The sequence below is a fragment of the Delphinapterus leucas genome, chromosome 4 (genome assembly GCF_059928025.1).
Source record: "Delphinapterus leucas isolate spDelLeu-1000000601 "Yukka" chromosome 4, BTC_Dleu_Yukka2, whole genome shotgun sequence".
Taxonomy (NCBI): domain Eukaryota; kingdom Metazoa; phylum Chordata; class Mammalia; order Artiodactyla; family Monodontidae; genus Delphinapterus; species Delphinapterus leucas.
Genome location: NC_143132.1, coordinates 3,475,918 through 3,496,284, shown reverse-complemented (window position 1 = coordinate 3,496,284; position 20,367 = coordinate 3,475,918). Strand labels below are relative to the sequence as shown.

The 20,367-nt window shown below is 51.4% G+C and overlaps 1 protein-coding gene across 1 annotated transcript; it reads right to left on the bottom strand.

Moving 5' to 3' along the window:
• Positions 1-238: 238 nt before the first annotated feature.
• TMPRSS3 (transmembrane serine protease 3) lies at positions 239-18,573 on the bottom strand. The gene is made up of 12 exons (XM_089910066.1): positions 18,439-18,573; positions 13,403-13,513; positions 12,423-12,539; positions 11,903-12,026; positions 9,027-9,152; positions 7,746-7,789; positions 7,079-7,244; positions 6,160-6,329; positions 4,029-4,124; positions 2,784-2,926; positions 1,813-2,168; positions 239-263 (listed from the first exon to the last, which is right to left on the bottom strand). Exons 1-12 carry the CDS (start codon positions 18,530-18,532, stop codon positions 239-241), a joined length of 1,572 nt encoding a protein of 523 aa, XP_089766192.1. The 5' UTR covers positions 18,533-18,573.
• Between the last annotated feature and the right edge of the window lie 1,794 nt (positions 18,574-20,367).

Sequence of the window (20,367 nt, the reverse complement as noted above, 5' to 3'; positions counted from 1 at the left end):
AGAGTGTGCCCCGGAGACCCCTGCCTCAGAATTGCCAGGGCGTCCGATCAGACCCTCTGGACCCTCAACGCTAGCGAGCAGCCAGAAGGAGTGCTCTGTGGCCCCGCTTGGAGATCCATCACTGAGCTTTGCAGGGTGGGGGGCTGGGCTCACGGAGCTGGTTAGACTCATGCCCTGCCCTTATTAGCCTCGGCGGGGGGCTTATGTGGGTCCCCTCACCTCTAATATGGGAATGGTCCTAGGGCCCCACAGCCAGGGCGGTGCTGGGGGGAAATGGGCTGAGAGGTCAGGACCCCTCTGTCAGAACCTTCCAGACTGATTTTGGAACCTGGTCCTCCCCACCAGCTCAGGACTGGGCCGGACATCTTCAACCTACCCCTGCAGCAAGCCTGGTCACATGGACCCTCTGAGCCTGGGAGCAGCGTCGTGGAGCTGCACCTCCGAGGCTCCCTGGGCGAAATCAGAGGGTCCTCCACTCCCTACGCCCACGTGACGCCCCCACCCCCCCCCGGCCCACATGACCCTCACCCCTCTCAATCCTGCTCACGGGCTGTCTGCAGCCACTGCAGCAAGGAGGCTGCTCTTTCAAATGTCTGTTTTCTGAGGGGGTGAGGGATTTGGGCTGAATTGGGGGCTGAAGAGCATTGCACAGCCCTCAGCGCTGGGCCAGGCGGTCAGCTAACAGCAAAATGAGCCCCAGCAGAAGTCCCCGGCAGGCCTATCTCCTAGCCTTGCCCTGCAATGGGCTGGCACGATATGCCTGCCGAGAACACACAGCTATACGACAGCAGGGCTGGAATTCCAGCCAGGCCCAGTCCTGGGGTCTCAGCCCTGCTCGTAGCTCCTGATTTAAGGCAAATATTCAAGGAGGAAGAAGTGGAAATTAACACCAAGGCACTTGAGGAGTTTGGTCCTTCTTAGCCAAATGCTTTAAATTAAAAGGAGCATTTTAAAGGTCTTGATCTACCAGGACAGAAAGCAGATTACTGGTCACTGGAGGCCGGGGGACAGGGAACAGGGAGTGACTGCTTAATGAAGTCTTACTTCCAGAAAATGAAAATATTCTGAAACTAGGTAGAGACGGCAGCAGCCCAACATCGTGAACGGGCTAAATGCCCCCAGATTTTCACTTTAGAATGGTCAGTTTCACTCTGTGTAAATTTTGCCTCAAAAAAACCCAACGAAAACAACAACAACAAAATACACCAAAAAAAAAAAAAACAAAGTTCTTTGAAACTGGTCCAAGGGCTGACGTGGGACTCAGAGCCGGTGATCAGGTCCGCAAACATCTGCTGTGCGCCCGTGGGGTGGAAGGCCGGGCTGTCCAGGCTCTCGCTCCCTGGGTGCGTGTCTCCCCCTGTCTTCTAAGCCATTGCACTGGGGCCTGGAGTAGGCTGGGGCATTCCTTGTCCCTGGGCGTCCCATTCTTCCTCCCGCCATCACCAGGGCTCCCCCTGCCAGCCCTGGTCCTGCCAAGCCAGCCTCACTGACCCATCTCCCTCCTCCAGCACCACCCCCGACCGCCCACAGGGAGGTCCCCCCAAAGCACAGAACCGCCCAGACCCCTCCTGATTAGAGACTCTCCATCCCACCCTGGCTCCTGGCAAGGTCCAAACACCCCAGTGGGCATTCGGGGCCTCCGGTCCAGACCATCCCCCACCTGTCTCCACACCCACACGTGCCCACCTGGCTGGTTCCCGTCCCCCAGGGCTCTTCCTCGGCTGCCCCTCCTCCTTTCCCCAGTTGGTGGAAGCACGTTTCCTTCACGTCCCAGCAACACTGGCCCTGTGTGTGCCCACCTGCCATGCCCACCCCACCAGGGCCTTGTCTGTGGGATTAGCCCTGCTCAGTCTAACGCCCAGAAGCACAAAGTCACTGCTTGACAAATCGATAACTGATTGGTCACTCCCTGGCTCCGGACAGCACGACTGGGGTCCCACGGAAGGGATGCCAGAGGTGGACTGACTGACGGGCACCAGCATGGGATTCCAGGGCAGGGGCGGCGCTGCACCCACCTCCATCTGCTCGTGAATCCAGTCCAGGAAGGAGGTGATGCGGGTGTAGACTCCGGGCTTGTTCACCGCGGCACAGCCAATGCCGAAGCTTGTGGCTCCCACCAACTTCCACACCCTCCTCTCTTGACACACCAGGGGCCCCCCGCTGTCTCCCTAGATGACAAGGAAAGAGCAAAGGACACACAACAGGCACTGCCATGGTGTGTCCCCTGTCCTGGTGGCAGGATCCCCCCCTTCACTCTATCACAAAATACAGCACAAAGATGGCTCTGCATTCACCCCCCAGTCCTTCTGGAACTGACTTGTACCCCTAATAGTGGGGTCCTTATCCTTTGGGGACGGTCCCCCTCCAGCCGTCTCCCTGCCAGATCTCGGTACCCTGAACCCACGAAGGTCAAGGCAGCTGGGGAAACAGAGGGATGCTCCAGAGGGAGGGTCTGCCTGGCCAGGGGCTTCGGCTGGACCAGGCAGTGTTGGAGTCTCGCCCACTGTAGCTTTGCAGACTGGATTCCCTGGTTCCCACCTGCCCTCTGCCCCTTTGGTCCCTCTGCAAACTCCGAGACCCTTCCCACTGCCCAGCACCCAGGCAGAGGGGAGCGTTGGGTAAACACTGATATCCTGAGCAAACTTCTTCCCACGCCCTGTAAATTTGCTTTTCAGTCAGTCACAGGGACATGCTGGTGGTGGCCTCTCCCGCAGGCTGGGTTGCCACAGCAGAGCCTCGCCTTGCTTGCAGCGTGGCCCCCAGGGGTCACCAGGGGCCCCTACCTGGCAGCTGTCCACACCGCCTTTCAGGTAGCCAGCACAGATCATGGAGGGGGAGATGATGCCACCGTACACGTCCCTGTGGTTGCAGATCTTGTTGGAGATCAGAGGCACAGCCGCATGGTTGAGGACCGGGGAGGCATCGCCTGGGTCAGAGCAGGGGGTGGTTCGTGTGGTGCGGGGGACCCCCACCAGGAACTCAGGGGGCCTGCATGTGGGTGGGGAAGCCTGGAGGTGGATGGCCTTAGAGCTCTGCCCCTTGGGGAGTGGGCTGGGGGACCCCGCTGCTTCATGTCAGGGCCACTCACTTCCCTAAGGTCACCAATGTGGGAGGACGGGGGGCAAATGTAGCCAACAGGGCCCCCCCCCCCGCGCCCCGCCAGAGCCTGTCCTGGGCCAAGCACTTGACCTACACCAGTCTGTTTAGTTCCCAAAATAACCCAGATGACAGCAGGGAAACTAAGGCACACGAAGATCCCACTCACAGCTTTGGGGTGGAACCTGGGGGTGGTCAGCAGAAACTTGTACTCCCAAAGGCATCCACATCCCAACCCCTGGAACCAGGAACCGTGTCACCTTCTAAAAGGGATTTTGCAGATGTGATAAGACCTTGAGATGGGGACACGATGCCGGGCTCTCTGGGTGGACCTTAAGTGTAATCACAAGGGTCCTTCAAAGGGTCAGAGAAGGAGATGTGATGATAGGAGAAGCGGAGGTCAGAGGGGAGAGAGATTGGAAGATGCTGTGCTGCTGGCTTGAAGGTGGAGGTGAGGGCAGAAGCAAGAGATGCAGGGGCCCTAGAGGCTGGAACACGTGGGAACAGATCCTCCCCCAGAGCCTCTGGGAGGATCACAGCCCTCCTGACACACTGATTTATGACTTCCGATCCCCGTAACTGTAAGGTAATACACGTGCATTGCTTTAGGCCAGTAAATTTGGGGTCATTTGTTACAGCAGCGACAAGAAACTAACACATCTGTGGTGGGTCAGCCTCACCACCCACCCAAACAGATCGACACCCTCTAACTTCACCTGCCTGTAAACTGTGACCTTCACGTATTACAGGCTCACCACGGGGCACACCCGCCTCCCATTCCTCTCATGTCTCAGTGGCCGGCTGGGGGTCTGCGCTACACCCCTACCGGGACACGTGGGCGGGGACATTACACTGGGAGCCTGGGGAGCAGGCCCACAGCCCTCTCGGTTCTAGGCACCCTGGACTCAGAATCTTGATTTCAGAACACTGACCTCCATCCTCTGTGGCCCCCCAGCCTGACGTCCAGCACATTTTCCCATCAGGAAAGTGCTCTTCGGAGTTGGGCAGACAGACTGGCTGGATCATCTCTGTTTGGAGAGGAAACAAGAGCTTTCAAGCCTGTGGCAGCTGTGGTCTGAGAAAACCGTCTTCTCAGTGCCTACCGCTCTGGCAGCTCAAGCCAGCTCCCAGAGAAAGGCCAGGTCCCTGGTCGTTTGGAAGCTATTTGCTCAGAGTAGGGACCCCTTGCCCACCAGAGCCCTGAAACTTTAAAACAACCGGAGACCGTGGCAACATGAGGGAGTCTAGACCAGGGGTCAGCATATTTTCTATAAAAAGCCAAATAGGGTTTCCCTGGTGGCGCAGTGGTTGAGAGTCCGCCTGCCGATGCAGGGGACGTGGGTTCGTGCCCCGGTCCAGGAAGATCCCTCATGCCGTGGAGCGGCTGGGCCCGTGAGCCATGGCCGCTGAGCCTGCGCGTCTGGAGCCTGTGCTCCGCAACGGGAGAGGCCACAACAGTGAGAGGCCCGCGTACAGCAAAAAAGAAAAAAAAAGCCAAATACTTTATATTTTAGGCTTGGCAGGCCACGTGGTCTCTGTTTCAACCCTCACCTCTGCCACAGTAGCATGAAAGCAGCCACGGGCCGTGGTGAACAAATGGGCCAGGCTGTGGGCTGATAAAACTTTATTTACAAAAGTAAGCAAAGGGTCAGATTCAGCCCATGGGCCATAGCCTGCCTGCTCTTGTTCTAGACCATGGGCACGCTGCTTTATGGACCAACAGTGTGTGAATATTCCCATCCCTCCTGACATATCTGGAGGCGACGAGCCTGCCTGTCCACCTGGGCTGTGTCATGTAAGCCCTCCACCAAAGACTGTCACGGGGCCTTCATGTGCCCGCATTCTGAGACACGCTAAGCTTTTGGGGTAGGACAATAATGGAAAGGTAGAGAAGGGGTAAGGGCACTCATTTTAATTTTTGTCAAAGTGCAAGTGTTGGCACCTCATTATTTTATAACCAAGGGTCATTAATCATAATTAACAAACAAACACCACCTTTACAATTTCTCTTTGTTTCTCTAGAAATATTTGTTTCCAAGTGTGATGCGTGGAGAATTCTGCGTGCTGTGTGATAAACACACTGTTGATTCTGCCAGGTCCAACCTGCTGCTGGTCCTGAGCCAGGATTCTGCTCCAACAAGGGGCCTTGTTTATTATACTCTGCTGCTCTCTGAGCTGCTCTAATCCTTGGGAAGCAGAAGAGGGCTTTTACTTATTTAGGAGTAGGCTCATATGCTTTGTTGCATCTGCAACATCTTGGAAAGTTCTGTCCCGTGTGGCTTTTCTGGTGTTTTTGAAACCTCCAGGAGTCAGGACTTGACATTTCTGTGGAGAAACAGAGCCTCTGAACTCAGCAGCTGGTTGGGAGAGAACGTTTCTGAGTATTTCCAGGAGCTGGAGATTCCCAGTGTCTTCTGACTTGTAAAGAAAGGGCTGCAGGGAAGATCCCACCACAAGCAGCTGGCTGGCCTGGGAGGCCCTCTCTTTCTCAGCCAAGATTGAGACACCAGGCAGATGGGTGGGGACCTCACCACAATAAACACGAAACAAGAAAAAGCTCTTTGTTCCCATGCGCCTGAGACCCCCTTCTACCACCCACAGGCACCGGGTGGTCTGGCCTGGGGAAGTCCCTTTAATCTCCAGGTGGTACCAGCAGAAAGGAAGTAGCAAAAGTGAGGGCCCCAGTGGCCCCAGCCAAACCAAGTTGACCAAAGTAGAACCACACAGGTTCTGAAATCAAATAATCATCAGAACCACAGCCCACAGAAGCAGGCATAGTGAACCTGAACAGGGTGACAGTCTGCTAAAACTGAAGATGTACGTCTCCTAACACGATGGCCCAAATGACCAGAATATGACTGAAAATTTCTTATCATACCAAGAGCCAGGAAAATCACAACTTTAAGACAAAGAGACAGTCAACTGAGGCCAATGCAGAAATGAATCACATATTGGAATTATCTGGCGAGATTGTAAGGCAGCCTTCATCACCATGCTTCAACAAGCAATTCAAATTCTCTTGAAACAAAGGATAGCAACAAAATGACAGAGACCCAGACGTACCATTGAAAGTGACAGGCCCGGCCAGCTTCATGAGGGCGATGTCATTGCCCAACCTCTTTGGCTTGTACTTGCTGTGGTAGATGATTTTTTCCACCAGATGGGAGGGGGCTGGACTGTCCAGCAGGGAAACGAGGCCCACCTGGATGGTCCATGACTTGGGGAGGTAGAGACTAAAATGAGAAAGCCCCAAGCACGTTAACCCACGGACCCCTCAGGTGTCCCGAGAGCCGGTGCTAAGGAGATGCCAGCAGACGTCCCCCCCACCAAGCCCAGCAGAAGCACAGACCCACCCCATGCATTTCCTAGACAGGCCTTGCTCTTTGCACCTCTGGGCATTTGAGAAGTGAGCTGAACTTTGCTCCCTGTGAGAGTCCATCAGGGTCTATTCTCCATCAGAAACCGAAGTTGAGGGAGGTGGAAATAACGGGGACAATTGCCCCTGTGTTTGGAAGTATTTTCTGTGGTTTTCTTCCAAGCCACCCCCCTGGAGAGAGATTCAAGGAGGGGTGGCTCTGGGGAGACCCCTGCCTACCCTGCACCCTCCCTCTCCCTCTCGGCCACGGCATGGTCCACTGTGATGAGCTACAGGGAGGCCTAGGGCCTTTACGTTGCTGGGTTCCCTCCTGCGAGAGCTTCCTTCCTCTTCCTTCTCTCTTTTCTGTAAGAGCTGCAGGCCAGGGATCCTTAAAATGAGCCCGGGGTCACCAGTCTCACCCAGCTGTTGGAGCTGGATCCACAGTGAAGAAGGAAGGTGTCCCGCCCCATGGACATTACTTTGTGACCATCCGGTCTGTCTTCCTGCTTTCTGGACCTGCCCTGCTGTCGACCACCCAAATCAGCCCTGTCCCAACATGGCCCGGACTGGGATGGGGGTCTGCAGAAGATGAGGACCCCCGGCAAGGAGGTCAGGAGAACTCACTCATAAACACAGTGGGCAGCAGTGACGATCCACACGGGGGTGATGACGGACCCTCCGCACAAGTGGTAGCCCTGGAACTGCAGGCTGGCCTGCCAGGGCCACTGCGCCAGCAAGGACACGTTGCCACCCACGATGCGCGGGCTGGAGCCCGTCCTCAGACCGCAGACTGCAGAGCGAGAGGGAGGGGCAGGGGCGGGAGCTTTGGCAGGAGCACAGGGTGAGGGATGGGGGTCGGGGGGCAGGTCACCTGCGGCGTGGGACAAGCAGGGTGCTGTAGGGGTGCAGTGGGAAAAGCCCGTCAGGACACAGCACCAGGTACGGCGCCCCCTTGCCAGGAACACAGGGTGCCTGCCCAGGCTGGGGGCGGGCACTAAGCAGCCCGTGCACACTTTTCTGGCAGGAGGGGTGGGGAAGAGAAGGTGACAGAGAGTCACTCGATTGGAGCCACCACGGAAGGACAGGACATCGTGCGCCGTGGTCCTGTCTGCTGCTGAGAAGTCGCCCAGGGCTCTCTTCACCAACCTGGCAGATGGGGGTCACAGAGTTCCCACCTGGCCCCTGGGAGGAAGGGACTGCCAACAGAGCGGTCCAAGGAGCGGGGAGGGAGGACAGGAGCCTGTGAGCCAGGGCTTCCTTCCGTTTCTCTCTGCGTTTCTGTAACTCTCACCTGAGCACTTCAAGGTAACCACGTAACCCGAGGTGCATCCCTCCCTAAAGTGGAAAAAGAATGCGTTTAATGATAAATACCCGAGGCCTGTGAACTGAACACTTTTTTTTTTTTTTTTTACTTAAATCTTGGGGTAAAAGAAAAATAAACTTTACTCCCCTGCTCTTGAATACAGATTATAATTTTAGTCTATAAAAAAAAAACCCACGAGAGTGAGGTCACACAATTCATTATAAAACACGTGACTACAGTGAGGTATGGTGTGTGTGACCATGTGTTGAGCATTTCTAGGCTTTGTATAGCTAATGATAAGAAATGCATAATGAGCTATATTATATAAATATACACTGGTGTCATTTGCATGTCAGTTTTGTGGCTCTCCTGCCACAAAGTCCTTGCAGCCTGGGACACATGCATGTCAGAGAAGACCTCCCGCCACCTCCAGCGCTGAGATGTGATTGCCCGGGAAATGACACACACTGTCCCTTGCGTGGGTGGGTGCTCATGTTACAATCCACCCTGGGATCCCTTTGTAGATCCCTTTGTAGATTTCCTGCCTTTAGAGCCCCAGTCCTGTCACATGGCCATGCAAGAAAAAGCTAGTGTCACCAGACTGAGGTTTTAGGACCCAAGAGATGAACTGTCCCTGCAGATTTCCTGTGGGTTCAGGAGCGACTGTCAATCGCACAATAGGCTGACAGGCAGGTGTTTCCTGGAGCAGGGAACACTCCTCTTGGGGTTTGGTCCAAGGAGTCAGGAAGAGCACATGGAACGTGGGTTCAGAAAGCCTGACGCACCTCTGTGCACCAGACAGGTGGCCCCGTAAGCTTCAGGTACCTGACTGTCATTTAAGGATACCTCGTTTTACCTCCCTTATGACTTCTTTGGGGAAACATGTAATACTAATGGTGAACATTAAAGTATTTTGTAAACAAAGGATACAAATACAAATTTCTTTCTTAATTTCTTTCTTTCTAATATTTTTTCTCCTCCCTCCCTCCCTTCCTTTCCCCAAACACATCAGCAGTGCCCACTGTGTGCACGGTGCAATGCTGCATTTATGACACGCGCATCACGGGACCCCTTTACCATCCTTCCTCCCTCTGTCTGTTGGGCTGTATTTGCCTGGCTTGGGATTAAGTTCTTGTACCCCAGCCTGGTGCGTCCACCCTTCTAACCAAAGTGGCCAAACCCGCACCTTGCACTTGGAGAACACAACCTCATGCACAAGTCCAGCGGATGAGTGGACATAAGTGGACACGGCACCACCTGGCCGCTTACCTCACGTACACCGACTGGTGTAAAGTGGTCACTTTGTCATCTGGCAAGAGGTGATTGATGGAAACGAAGTCCTCTCGGAACTGCTCCTCCAGTGAATCCACTCTGATGGTGTCCGAACTCACATAGCTGCAAGTACAATGGAAACACAGACCTGATGTGTGGAATTCACTCTGTAGCAAATCTACCTGGGCTCAAGTCACAAGGATACAGGTATCATACTGGGAGGGGAGTCATTTTGCAGCCCCAAACCGTCAATGGCTTCCTTCTGCCAACTTAGCAAGGTATTCCAGACCTGGAAGAGTCTGGGGTGACCCTCTCCCCACAGCCCATCCACCCACCATGGGCTCCAGACACATGCAAGGGAGGACCACTTCGTGACGTAGCTGGGGGGACACTCCCTGATGCATTGAGCTGAACTGACCTTCGCTTGGCCTGAAGCGAGCCTCAGAGGGAACAGAACACAGAATTGGGTGGAGTGTTTTCAGGTGAGCACCGAAGTGGGGATGCTGAGCGCCCCAGGTACGATAGGCTGGGGGTGGGGGGGGATGAAATACTTTCCCAGGCTGCCCAGAGCTGGCAGGGCTCCCATTACAGAGAGATGAGCATGTAGACGGAGAGATTCGGGGGCACCAGGACAAGCCAGTGTTTAAAGGGTCAGGAAACAGGTCTGGAGAATGATGGAAAAGAGGGAATAATATTTTTCAAATCAGGCATCCAAAGAGTTATGAGATGGGAGGTCGTGGAATGAACAAAAGACAGAGTCGCTGGCTTGCTTCGCTCACAAACTCACCAGCGTATCAAGCATGATTTCATCAGGTGACCGTAAGCGCTGGGGGGCGGCGCGGGCAGCGTACGTGGTGTACAAAGTGCAGCCAGGTTTGAATTTTGAGAAAAATGTAATCTAGGCAGCAGCAATGACCCTTCCAGCCTCCCCAGGTATTGCTCAACCCGCTGATACGTCAGGCACCAGATGAAAGAGCCGGATGTTACCGAGATGGAGATCCTGATACAGGTGGACTGGGCCACCAGTGGGGCGGTGAGGGTGATGCAAAGGGACCCCAAAGGCTGCACCTGGAGCCCCATAAATTGTCAAAGTCTCAGTGGTAACAACAACCATGACCACAGACTCTTATAGGGCGTCCCTGCGGTCCAGGCTGGCTTCAAAGCCCCAAGATCACTTGACCCTCACAGCGACCCTTTAAAGCTGGTATTATTATTCGCCTTATTTTGAGGCCTCAGTCATGTGGCGGGGCTGCGTGTGCTGGGTTTTGGACCCAGGCAATCTGAGCTGTCAGTCTATCTTTTATTCTTTATCACAGACCTCTGACACAGGACGCTGTAGAGCAGAGGGGATCAAAGGAGGGCTTTCAAGAGAGAAATAGGAAGAATAAACAAGAAAGGATACAGAAGCAAATCTTAGAACTGAAGAAACAGGGAAGAACAGAGCAAGTTTAGAGGGAAGAAAATGGACAAGGTTGAGGGGACAGACTGGAAAATTGCATACTCCAGACTTGCCCTGAGATGGAACAAGGAAGGAGCCTCTCCGCAGACGGCTGGGGTACAGAGATGCCTGAGCACTGCCGGGAAGGTTTGGGAGAAGGAGAGAGGGGCTGCTGGGTCCTTCTGCAGGACAGAGGGGAGGCCAAGGATTCAGGGCAGGGAGGTGGTCCAGGAGGGAGAAGCAGGGGAGGCAGACGGGAAGAAGAAGGGACACCCCCTAGTGAGTCCAAGGAACTACCTCCTATGGAGCAGAAATGCCCAAGGGAAGCTTTCAGCTGTGAGCCGTGGTGGTGGGGTTTGTGTGTGTGTCTGTGTAATTGGCGTGTGTGTGATGTGATGTGTGCGCGTGGTGTGTGTGGCGTGTGTGTGTTTGTGGTGTGTGTGATGTGGGCTGTGTGTGTGTGGTATGTAAACTTCCTCCTTGCCTATGAGGGGTCAAGTCTACATAATTCCTGAAGGCGATTGTGTGGGTGCTTTTGCTGTTGTCGTTGGGCTTGAAGTGCAGCTGATTTCTGAATCCAGGTTGTCACGGGTGAGAAAGAGGTACATCTCAGGGATACAGGCTGGAGGGAGGGTTTCACTGGCTTTGGAGAAAAGAGTTGAGAATATGATGCATCAGATTTGCAAGTCAGGGCTCCCTGCTCAGAGCGTGGAGGTTTTAACGCCCGTTTCCTTGGGCGCAAACAGGGATGCCCACTTCCTGAGGAGAGTGTGGGTACTCAGAGCCTGCTGGTTTTGAACTCCAAGAATCCGGCACAAAGAGGAGCAGAAGTGCAGTCCTGGGCACCCGAGGAAGACAGCAGCTATCAGGGGCCCAAAGGAGGGGCCAGGGGAGGGACGGGGCCGCATCAGGGCCAAAGTGTGTCGCCCCAGTGCAAAAAGTCACATAAGGAACGCAGAACGTTGAAACATGGAGATTCCACTGCAATAGTTCTTTCTTCTACCTGTTTCTTTCTTCCACCTGTTGCTAATCAACTGTTTTGAATAACTGGACATTCACTAAATTCCTGACTTTTCGAACTTGGCTCTCTGGGGCTCCTTGGGAAGTGGGACCAAGCTGGGTGGTGTCGGGAAGCTGCCCAAAAGCTGTGGCCTGAGGAACTGGGGGCTCAGTCCTCAGCTCTGAAGCTCTTTATTGAATGTTTGCATCTAGGGTCCTGGCCTGAGACGCCCCCAAACATGCTAGGTCCCATGTGACCTTGAGCAAGTCACTTAGCATGTTGGGACCTTGGTTTGCGCACCTGTGATGTCAGGCATCGCGGGGTTGCCATGGGGATGTCCAGGTGCCTTGTGCATGCTCAGCTAAACGGCAGCTGTCTGCCCTCATCGTGATCACTGCTCATGTCCTGCCCACTGCTGGACACTCTCTGAATTACCTTGGAAACCCCAGCTGGGCACAGGCGACAGTAGCGTGGTGACTCTTCCAGTCCTCAGAGCACATGGTCCTCCAGGTGGCAGCCGTGAACACCTGGAGTGCGGCGTTCTGACCGCTCACGCGGACTGACCAATGCACAGGAAGACAGGTCGTTAGTGGCCTGAGGAGCCCTGAGACCCAGCAGAATTTCTCTGCAGCCAGCCTAGACCCTCCCGTGCTGAGTCTGACCTGCCCCTGCTCAGTGCCCCACCCACGCAGGGCGGCCACAGTTCTTATCGTCTGGACCCCTGAGTTCTCTTGGAGCTCTCTTCTGGTTGCTTACAGAGTCTCCCCAACCCAATTTTAGCTCCATGTAAGGACCCTCCCTTAATACCCAGCCCAGGGTCTCCTGGGCTGAATGCCAGTTGGATCCCATGACTTAACAAAGGCATTGCCTTGGACCCATTTCTCAGATGGGGAAGGTCAGGGTCGGGTTGTACTGACGTCCTCCTGCTTCTGCTTCTGAAAAGGCATGACCTTACCACATCGGTACTCATCTTCCCCGTCTTTGCAGTCTGACACTCCGTCGCATCTAGCCGTCAGCTCAATACACTTAAAAGACGACCGACACCTGTACTTCCCGGAGCAGTCAAAGTGGACTGAGGAAAGGAGGGAGGGGGTCGGGGAAGGGCTGCTTCAGTGCACAGCACTGACAACCGTGCACCTGCCACGCGGCCTTGAGCTCGCCCAAGCGTCATGAAAGCTGCGTTGAAACGGCACCACTGCCAGCAGCCTGTTTCCCTCAGCCCAGTTTCTGTTCCAGATTCCAGCGGGCGGGGCAGCTGCACCCCACCGTGTCTCCCTAAGTGACCTCAAGCCACAACTCAAGATGAATTTAGACTCCGGTGGCTCAAGGTCCAGAGAGAAAGTGCGTGGCTGTGGCCGACTGGCTAAGCCGGCTGAGCAAGGAGCCTTGAGAGAGGACCCCTGGCCCCCAATCTACCTCCTGTCTTCTCTGACCCTGGGCGAGAAGTGAGGGAACTGTGGACCCCAGAGCCGAGCACGTGGAGAGTTAAACTGATCTGAGATCCGCCTATTTGAAGAGTAAATGCAAAATTGTTCCCTATCAGGGACCATTCAAAGGACTCTCTTTCTCAAAAGCCACTTGCACCTTATTTGGAACCCAGCTTGGCCTGGCATGAATGGCCTCCTTGTCTCCTCCACCCGCTCCCACCCCCTCCTGCCTGTGGGTTCAGTTCCATCAGCTGCCTTTGGCCACTGTTAACTGGGCAGAGGCTCCTCGGTGACGAAACCTCCACCACAGCCAGAGGCCCCCGCTGGGGCCCTGGTCGGCTTCACGATCCTGCCGGCAAATAAAGCTCAAATCAGCAAACCCAGAGGGTGTTTGCCTTAGTAATTAGGGCTGTGTGGCGGGCCCGGGTTGGTGTGAGGGGGGAGCCCGTGAAAGTCTAAACGCCTGAACAGGTATTTGAGAACCTACTAAATAATGGATCGTACTCACTGCCCAGACCAATGGCCAGCGCTAATATCAATGCAATTATCCCGATGACAATGATGGGAAAGAACTTCAGTGGCAGCAGAGACAGGATCTGGGCAGCCACCGCATCGGCATCTAGAAACCAAAAAGCGGGGAGAGCAAAAGGCCACGGAATAGCGAATCTGAATGAAATAAAACAAAATTTAGCTATTCATCCCCCCTGCCCTCAGTGCAGAGAATGTTCCAGCCCAAAGGGAGTTGACTTAGAGAAATGGCCGCCTACCCGGGGGCACGTTCTCTAAAAGTTGAGCCCCAAGCTCCCCAACACCAGCCCAGCTCCATCCGTCCTCGGTTAGGGGATGGTGTGATGGGTTGAATTGTGTCCCCCAAGAGACAGGTTTATGTTCAAACCCTCAGAACTCAGAATATCATCTTATTTGGAAATAGAGTCTTTACAGAGGTGATCAAGTTAAATCAAGGTCATTAATGTGGGCCTTAATCTAAAATGACTGGTGTCCTTATAAACAGGGGAAATTCAGACACAGAGACAGACACACACAGAGGGAGGATGATGTGAAGAGACACGGGCAGAAGGCCATGTGAAGAGGAAGACAGAGATGGGGGTGATACATCTATAAGCCAAGGAACCCATGATTTATCAGCAAACCCCAACATCTAAGGTGAGGCAAGGAAGGATTTCCCCTGCAGGTGTCAGAGGGAGCAAGTCCTTGCGGTCACCTTAGTTTCAGACTTCTAGCCTCCAGAGAAAATAGATTTCTGCTGTTTTAGGCCACCGAGTTTGTGATGTTTTGGTGGCCCTAAGAAACTAATACGGAGGGGAGGTAGAACCCCAACTCCCAAGGATGTTTTCCTACAGAGGAAGGCAACATATAAAACCCAAACAGGGTGCTTTCAGGAGAGAGAGAGCTGCGATCTCTGAAAGGGTCACCAGGTGATGTGCGGGTCATTCTCCACCAGTCCTGAGCATAGACACCGAGGGCCTTTATTCCAGACCATCTCTTGGAGGATGCTGGCAGAGCAAACAGCCTTAGAAGACAGAGATGGTGTCCTTCTCCAGAGCAAGGGACAGGTTACTATTTACTGTCTGGCTTAATAAATACCACCTCTTCCTTTGGGACAAAGCTTGTGCATGTCTGTTTGAAGCCCATTATCAAAGATGTGTATTCCCTCAGCTCAGGGTTCCTCAGCTGTGATGCAGACCCGCTGCGTGTACAGCGTGCACCTGGGCCGCTCCACATTGCTGCTGAGGGACTTGGCAGGCAAGCGTGACCTACTCAAACAGGACGCTCATGCCACCTGTGCTGTGTGTACACGTGTCCGACCGAAGGGCTGTGTCTTCTGCCAGCATCCGTGGGACTGGGGCAGGCTGACTTGTTAGCTTGCAAGTAGGGTAAAGCCCCAGACCCTTCCCAGTTCTTGCCTATAGAACAAGGCTGATTTGGTAGAAAAGAAGATGTGAACAGCTTAAGATACCCAAAAGTGCAAGCCTCTCTGGACGACAGGAGGATTTCCACTGCAACGTTTACTCTCAGGAGAACAGGCCATTTCATGCAAATTATCTCATCAATCCTGAAAATACATCTATGCTGAAGTTGTCCTCTGTTATAATTAGGAAGGTTAGAATGTAGGGAGGGGAGGAAGCTTTCCAGGCCTCACATGACAACACAGGACGGAGACTGCCTTGGCCTCTGTTCTCCTGCTCTTGGAGATGTTGGGCCGAGAGTCTCCCATGGAAGAGCCAAAAAGAGGCTCCCTGTCTGTCTTTGGAAACCCACAACTTCATCCTCTGGCTATAAAGACTGCGATTATAAAATGGTCAGTACCCTTCCCGGTTGCCCAAAACAGAAGTGAATTAGAAAAGAAAAATGGAAAAAAGAAAGCCATGAAATGGGAGAAAAAGGAGAAAAGAGTAAACAAGGAAAAAGCAGGAGCAGAAAGGGAAGAATGGGGGGATAGGAGATGCACATCAGACTCTGTGCCGTGAGTGTGGAGCAGGGCGGAGGGACCACCCGCACGGTCCTTCTTTAGCCTTGGATGCAGGAGCGGGCGGCTTGTTCCAGGCTGTACTCTCAACACCTAGGACAGCACTAGCCATTCCATGGTCCTCAGTAAATGTTAGTAGATTGAAGGAATGGATAGATGGATGGATGGATGGATGGATGGATGGATGGTTGGTTTGGGGATGGTTTCGGGATAATGAACGTGGTTTTATCTCAAGGCCAGAGACCAGTTCCTTTCAGGATAACCCATTTAGAGTCAGCAAAGCAGACCCCTCCTCTCCACCTCCCCCGCCTCCAGAAGTCTGCCCCAATCAGTCACTCTCCCTACTGAGATGCCGGCTCTCCAGTCACACTTTAAAACTCAGCAGGAACCCCAGAATGACTTCTCATCATTCTAGCTGTTCAGTATCTAAGAGTGAGGTTTAGGAAGTGAGCCCCAGTTGTAGATCCAAAGAGTGTCCTGCAGTTACAGCCCCTCCTGCAATTACAGCGCCTTTGTATCAGCTCACATTTGCCACTTTACGGCTCCTCGGCCGCGTGCCCTATGGTCCCACTGTGGTCCCCCTCCTCCTTGCCCTGTCTTTGAGGTCATGCTTGGAATAAAAAGCAAAAGGTATAGCATCTCTTCAAAGGAGGAATGCAAATGATAAACAAGCACACACACAAAAAACCTTCAACCCCTCTGGAAACGAAAAAAACACCACAAATTAGACATAATTACATATCACCTTTGCAATGTATTATTATTACTACTACTACTACTATTTCCACTGCAGTCCAAAGTGAAAGGAAATGGATCTCCACTTAACAGCCCATAAGAGTATAAATTGTGTAAACTTTTTGACAGTCAAATTGGAAATATGTACCAAAAAGCTAAAAAATGGATAGAATTTTTGACCTATTAATTCCACTTCTAGGAATTTATCCTAAAAAGTCATCACAGATGTACACAAATCTCTATGTAAAGGACACTTAAAGGAGTGACCTTGATAATATTGATGCATGGACATATGGAAACAGCCTAAGTGACCAACAAAAGGGAGGTGGTGAAATAACAAATGGTATAGAAATATCTAAAATGATAGAGGAGAGGGGTCGGCAACGTTTTTCTGTGAAGGACCCGATCATAAATGTTTTAAACTTTATGGGCCATAAGTGGTCCCTGTCACAACTTCTCAACTCTGCAGCTATGGCTTGAAAGCAGCCAGACAAAATGTGAATAAATGGATATGTCTGTGTTCCAATAAAACTTTATTTATAAAAACAGACAGCGGGCCAGATTCGGCCCAGGGGCCATAGTTTGCCAAGCCTTAAAGGCTATTTAATTATTTAATGTCATGGAAAGATGAACATATTTTTAAGTTAAAAAAAATAAGCTTCAAAATCATACAAATAGTACAGGCAGACCTCGTTTTATCACGCTTTGCTGGTGTTGCAGTTTTCATAAATTGAAGCTTTGTAGCAACACTGTGTAGTCAGGTAAAGACTAGCATTTTTTAGCGATGAATTGTTTAACTAAGTTAAAACGTAATTTTTTAATTAGGGTATGTACATTGTTTGGGGGCATAAGGCTATTGCACACTGAATAGACTATGCTATCGAATAAACTTGACTTTTATACGTATGGGGAAACTAAAAAATTAGTGTGACTCATTTTATTGCAATATTTGCTTATTGCAGTGGTCTGGAACCAAACCCAAAATATCTCTGGGGTCTACCTTCATATTTCACTTCCAAAGAGAAATGCAGATATGTTGATAGGAAAAAGGCAAGAAATAAATTATAAAGTGCTAATAGGTTTATCTCTGAGTAAGAGTAAAATTGTGGTTCATCTTAAAAAAACTTTGATTAACTGTATTTCCTAAATTTCCCTCATAAACAATGCATTGGTTTATTTAAAAAGAAAAGTTTAAAAAAGTTTTTATTCCTTCCCATGACTAGGAATTAATCATGAAGAAATGATCAAAACTTAGCAGAAAAGAACATGTATAGTGCTATTCATGTTATGATTTATATTATAAAATATTAGAAACAATTATATGTCAAATGATGACCAAAATGGCTATGTAAATTACACACCTACCTGATCCTATAAAAAAGGGCATTTAGAAAACCAAAAAGCACATGGAAAAACGCCTGTCTGCACCTGCACTGCCTGTGAGTGTATACTTATGGTCAAGGACATGGAGAGAATGAAGAAAATGTAAAAACTAGCTAAGTTTGGGTGGTTAGGTAACTGCAGGATGTTTTTTCTTCATTTCCACTGATGCTAATTTTTCAAAAGCATTTGTAAATTGTGTATATTTTCCCTTACTTGAAACCTCTTCTCCCACCTCCCATCGGTCCACATCAGCTGTCCAGGTGGTTTAAAAGGAATTGTTAGTGCGGCCCCCATGCCATGCTTTCTGGAACCCTAGCCAGGGGCCCCAGATGTCCCTCTGCCCAGCCCCTGGGCTCAGTCTTCCTGACTGCAGCCAGGACCAGGGAGCCACAGCTTCCTGTGACAAGTCCTGATAGGGTCTTTGCCAAAAAGATCCTATCCAGGCATGAAGGAGTCTGCCATTTCTCCAAGCATTTATGACCCATTTCCAAAACCAACTTTCCTTCCTTCAGTTGCTAGGAGCAACTCCGTCACCTGCTGTTGAATTTTAATCTAGGTATCTGATACCGTTAGGGCAACCGGCTTATTTTAAGTTTTCTGGAAGGGCTGGTGACCACTGATTGTCAGGAATTCCTGGAGGGCTCAGAGATTTCCTGGCCAGGATCTGACCCCTAACTCCCAGGGGCAGTTGGAGCCTCGATTTCAGAAAACCTCCATCCAGAGAATACCAACACCTATCTCCAGGGAGTTGGCAAGAGGCTAAACAAAGTGACGGCCCCCCTAATGCCCCTTCTCTCCAGGATTCTGCAAACACGAGGAAGCGGCCTGTGGGTGTGAGGGCTCCTGGGGAGATATTTCTCCAGAGGAACACTCAGCCACATCCATCATCTATATGGGGGAGGGGAAGCGGGGCAGAAATGATACCTGGTGCCACCTACCTGGTGTAACAGGACTTATTTTCAAATCATCAAGGCCGAAAAGCGATCTGAAGGAGAAGGGGGCTTCGGCAGCAGGTGGGTCATTTTCCCCCATGGTGACTATTTCAGGACCTCGGAGACCAGGCTCTACCTCCACCTCCTTCGCAGGAAAGAATAGAGAGCGTTTGCGTCCCTGTTTATAGTTTTAGCATCAAACGAATCTTTGTCGTGTGAAATCTTTGAAATCTGACAATCCACATAAAGAGCTTTCAGTGCCGATAAATCAAAACTATTTGTCCAGGGAGAACGCATTTTTTTTTTCTGAGCCACAGCAGATAACACAGAAACGTCTAGAGTGAGCGAAACTACGAATGTAATTCTGCCACGCGTATGACTTTCCCATTATTTGTTCAACCAATCTTCAAATCAATTGAATAGCATTTCTCTAGAGATGTGCCCTTTTACCATTTAGAAGTTAGTTACCATTACTTTTCAGAAGATAAATTACTTTCAAACCCTTTCCTTCTCTCTTTTGTCCCACTTAAACTTGACCCTTTGCCCGTGCAGGTGATACACCTACCATACTATAAGAAGTCTGGATACTCACATCATGTCCGTGCCCCCAAAATGCAGATAGCACCAAGGAAGGGACGCTCACCCACAGTATTCGGAGCTTCCCGTAAACACAACCTTTTCCTGGCTCGCACAGGCTTGACCTAATTAAGGATGAAAGTATCCTCGCCCTCTGGGTGCCCAGTCCCCCCCCTTTACCTCGCAAAGGGAGGAGTGGCTGGGGACTGCGGGCTCGCCCAAAAGCTACACCGGGGATCTGTTTCCTCCAAGAGAATTCCACCTATCGTGATGCCGGACAGGTCAGAAGCCTTTGGAAGTCATTTCCAATAACTCAAAAGAGGGGCAGAGGGAGCAAAGAAACAGTCCAAATGTTCCCGACTAAATTCCAGCTCACTCTCCGAGGAATCAGGCGAGAGCACCCCAGGAAGTTGCTTCTGCAACGTGCTAAAACCTAGACTTTCCAAGAGTCATATAAACATGGATACTTAGATCACCCATCGTTATTTTCTCTCCATTTACTTGTAATGTTTGAAATTCAAAAGGGAACTATTAAGCCACTTAAAACAAACTCTGTCTTCATGCTGTTTCACGTGGTCATGGGAAAATCTAAGCAAGAGTTATGCGCTAAAAATGTTTATTTCATTTCCATTGCGAGAGTAGCTTCGAAGAATAGCTTAGGAAACTAATAATTCACATTCAGCATCTTTTACCTTGATTCTTGCTCGTAACTGCAGCTTACTGTCAGCCTGTGGCAAATTCCACAGTCTGGCTTTAGAACAAGAGTAAGAATCAACAGCAAAATGCTTTCTGAAACGGGGAACCTAGGTAAGGGAGTCCCTTCCCAGCAGGTCATGGTTGGGAGGTTTCACATCCAGAAATGTTGAGAAGTCATCTTTTAGAAGCGGCTTCTCTCCCCTGCACCTGCCCCACCCCCACCCCCCACTTCACTCACCATTTCTGGAGCCGCCATCATTAAAAGCAGAAATAATTTCCTTTCTCATTATAAAAGTAAGCGTGATGGTAAGCAGGCTGCCAACAGGAGAGTCCAACCGGGAAATATTTCCACTGAGGCACTCAGCCTTGTCGACTCAATCATCACGCAAATGGCTTGGTCACGGGCCTCTGGGTAACCCTACCTGGCAGTGACTATCAAGTAGCCGCTGGTGCTTGACTGCAGAGACCAGAGAGGGGGAATGTGGCTTGCCTTTAATTAGTTAAGTAAGGTAAGCAAACCTTTTCAGAAACTTCTCATAAGAGAGGCTTTGGGACACAGGCACTCCTTTTATTTAAAAGAACAGGCAGGTCCTGCCCACTGCTGAGCAAGGTCACCCAGCAGGGCAGGGAAACTCTTTGGTGGGGCTTTCGAGCCCCCTGTGT